General features: G+C 43.2%; 1 protein-coding gene across 1 annotated transcript in view; it reads left to right on the forward strand.

Moving 5' to 3' along the window:
- The first annotated feature begins 2,317 nt into the window (after positions 1-2,317).
- Positions 2,318-3,474, forward strand: part of LOC105557118 (high mobility group nucleosome-binding domain-containing protein 5-like) — a 2,422-nt gene continuing 1,265 nt past the window's right edge. Inside the window, exons 1-2 of the mRNA XM_012004283.1 lie at positions 2,318-2,567; positions 2,834-3,188. Coding sequence (XP_011859673.1) covers positions 2,318-2,567; positions 2,834-3,188 — 605 coding nt within the window. The remainder of the gene's footprint in view (positions 2,568-2,833; positions 3,189-3,474) is intronic.

Here is a 3,474-nt window from a genome sequence, read left to right on the forward strand (position 1 = left end):
TGTGTGTGTGTGTGTGTGTGTGTGTGTGTGTGTGTGTGTGTGCGCGCGCGTGCGTGCGTTTGCATACCGCAAGGATAAGGACCCCGCGGTTCGTCAGTTCGACAGTATTTTAAGACTCCACAGTCTTAAAATACTGTGGAACTAACGAACCACGGGGTGCTTGCGGCATGCAAACGCGCGCGCGCACACACTCACACACTCACTCACACACACACGCACACGCACACGCACACACACACACACACACAAGTAGGGTGTGGCGTCTTAAAATACTGTGGAACTGACGAACCACGGGGTCCTTATCCTAGCGGTATGCAAACGCGCTCGCGCGCACACACACACTCACACACACACGCGCGCGCGCGCGCGCATGGGATGCCATTCCGATCAATAAAATTTCATGCCATTCATATTGGAAAGAATTACGACCATAATTTGACAGACAATGAATTGACCTTGTTGCAAATTCGGAATTGAATATCTCGGCACCTAAATATCCCAGTACAAAATTTCAAAAACGATTTGAAAGCTGTGAAATTCTACTTTCGAAATTAAAATTGAAATTGTACGCGACGATTGTTTCAAAATGGCGGATGACTAAAGGAGAGCATGCAAAATTGATAAATAAAGCTTCGAGTTTACGACAGCGCATAGCGTACAGTAGGTATCGCAGCCTAATATGACGAAGAGCCCATGAAAGTATAGAGTGTTAGCTTTAAAATGCTTGTTTACCGAGCTCGATACGATCATGTTTCGCGGAGTTATGCACATTTAAAGAATAAATCGCATTTTTTCTTTAAATGTGCATAACTCCGCGAAAAATGATCGTATCGTGCTCGGGAAACAAGCATTTTAAAGCTAACACTCTATACCTTCATGTGCACTTCGTTACATTACGCTGTGATACCTGATTCACGCCATGCACCGTCACAAACTCGGATGTTCGATTCTCAATTTTGCATCCTCTCACTTTATCATTCGCCATTTTGAAAAAAATAGCCGAGCATAATTGCCATTTAAATATTCTGAAAGAGGACATTTGGAGCTTCATTTTCCATTTTTATATTTATTTTTATCTTCATTATTTACCAAGTTATGACCACTTGAAGTTTGGTAAATTTTTCCCAAATTTTTAGTGTACCGCTTTTTTTGCATCTGAGTGTAGTTAATTTCACTTAATTTGTTTTTCTAATTCTTGATTACTTCACCTTGTTTCTGTTACATGTGCAACGACACTGAACTATGCGAAACTGAACTGTGCGAAAGTGAACTGTGCGAAACTGACATGTGCGAAACTGAACTGTGCGACACTGAACTGTGCGACACTGAACTGTGCGTAAAAGAACTGTCCAATTGAACAATCGCTGATTTAGAAAGATTTATTATTTATAAATTAACAAAATTTCCAAACAGGGCTCTACAGGCATACGCGTGTGTCTGTGTGTTTTAAATTATATTTCGATAACCTGTGTCCAAAAGCAACGGTGTCCAATTGTACGGTGCGCACAAGAACTGTGTCCAAATAAACGGTGCGCAAAAGAACTGTGCGCAAAAGAACTGTGCGCAACATTATGTGTCCAATAGCACTGTGTGCAATTGCATCGTGTCCAATTGTACTGTGCGCAATTGAAGGCTTCTCCGCTCCACCTCTCGCTATTAGATGATGCCCCGCCGTTGCCTGCCGAGTCCGGCCTGCCGCCTTCTACGCTCTCATTCGCTCAGACATGAAAATTAATTTCTCGATAACTATTGCGAATTTTGCAAAATGGTATAGGACTTTTCTATTCAGTTTGCCCCGGTCTATCTGCCATTTACGGGTGATACGGGTATTAGGACACACCCTGTATAATAGGTGCAGTGCTGAGTGAATATTCTGTATTTACCAGCAGTTTGCGTAAAGAACTTGGATCAGATTATAATAAAGAACATTCTGCAATTACAGTTGCAGAAAATTACAAATTTTTTCAGAAGCTATTTACTTATCGATCATGAAGAGTTTTTGGCTTTCTTCGAACCTTGACTGACCAAAAGCTTCAGCTTTTAGATCCTGAATTAGTAACGTTTTATACAAATTATATATTAAAGTAACCTTGCAGCAAAGCATCGAAATTGCAAGTTCTCATCAGGGAAATAGCCGGTGGTTTAATGAACGAAAGAAGAGACTAACAGCTTCAAAAGCTCGCAGTTTATATTCATATTACGCAGATACTAATGGGATAAGAGATATCAAGATTTAAATCATAGCAGTTTTATTAGAAATGAAGATACACTTCGGGGCCTCCGCTGTGAAGATCTTGCAAGAAATGTATATGAAAATATGTTTAAGTACAAGATTGTTCATTCCGGTCTTTTAATTCGACCTGAATTATCTTGGCTTGGTGCTAGTCTGGATGGAATTGCAGTAAATGAAAATGGAACATTTTTGAGAACTGTCAAAATAAAAACTCCTAAGGAAGGAGTACGTTTAACAGCCTCTGAACTTATTGAAATGGAAGTTATTAAAATTTTGGATAAACAGGGACAACTAAAAAAGCAACAGATCATTATGCACAGATACAAATTGGAATGTAAATAAGTGGAATTGATGAATGTGATTATTTAGTTTATTCAGAGAAGAGGAGAGGGGGTAAAGATGGCGAGGAGGAAGGAGGCACAGTGAGAGAGTGAAGTGAGAAAAGTGGCGAAAGGATGGATTGGATCGGAGTAAGAGGAAGGAGGCAGGAGTGATGGAGAGAGGAACGGGAGAGGAATCGGGGGATATGGAGGCGAGAGAAAATAGTGGAAGGCGGAAGAGAAAATGGAGTGAAAAAGGTGAGATGGCATGAGTCGGCAGTCTTGGAGCGAGGAGAGCAGAGGGGAGAGGAGAGCAGAGGAATCGAGAATCGATATAGAGAAGGAAGAGGATTGGCCGGGAGGATCGAGAGATCGAAGGATATGGAAGAAGGGAGCGACAAGCGAGGAGCTATGTCGGAGAGGAGGAAGAGAGACAGAAGAGCTCGGGCTGGACGACGAGATCGAGTAATCGAGAAGTCGGCCACGAGGAAGAGGAGGTGGAAAAGAAAAGTGTTCATGCGTGCAGAAGGAGTAGGAGAGGTGACAGGCAGTGCAGGTGACAAGGCACGTGAAAGTGATAGCGGAAGAAAAGGCGGAGGTGAAAACGGAGGCAGAGATGAAAAGGAGAAGGAAAGGTGAGGGAGGAGACGATAGTAGGGAGAGAGGAGGAGAGGAGACGAGTGAAGGAGAAGTGAGAGAGGCGGGAGTGGAGAGAGTTGTGAGAACGAGAGGTGAGAAGCGGAAGAAGCAGGGTGAACGGAGGAGACGGAGGAGCGGAGAGAGCGGAAGAAAAGGAGGGAGAGAGAGAGAGAGAGAGAGAGAGAGAGAGAGAGAGAGAGAGAGAGAGAGAGAGAGAGAGAGAGAGAGAGAGAGAGAGAGAGAGAGAGAGAGAGAGAGAGAGAGAGAGAGAGAGAGAGAGAG

This window comes from Vollenhovia emeryi, unplaced genomic scaffold (assembly GCF_000949405.1).
Source record: "Vollenhovia emeryi isolate VEMERY1.0 unplaced genomic scaffold, V.emery_V1.0 DF939609.1, whole genome shotgun sequence".
Classification (NCBI taxonomy): domain Eukaryota; kingdom Metazoa; phylum Arthropoda; class Insecta; order Hymenoptera; family Formicidae; genus Vollenhovia; species Vollenhovia emeryi.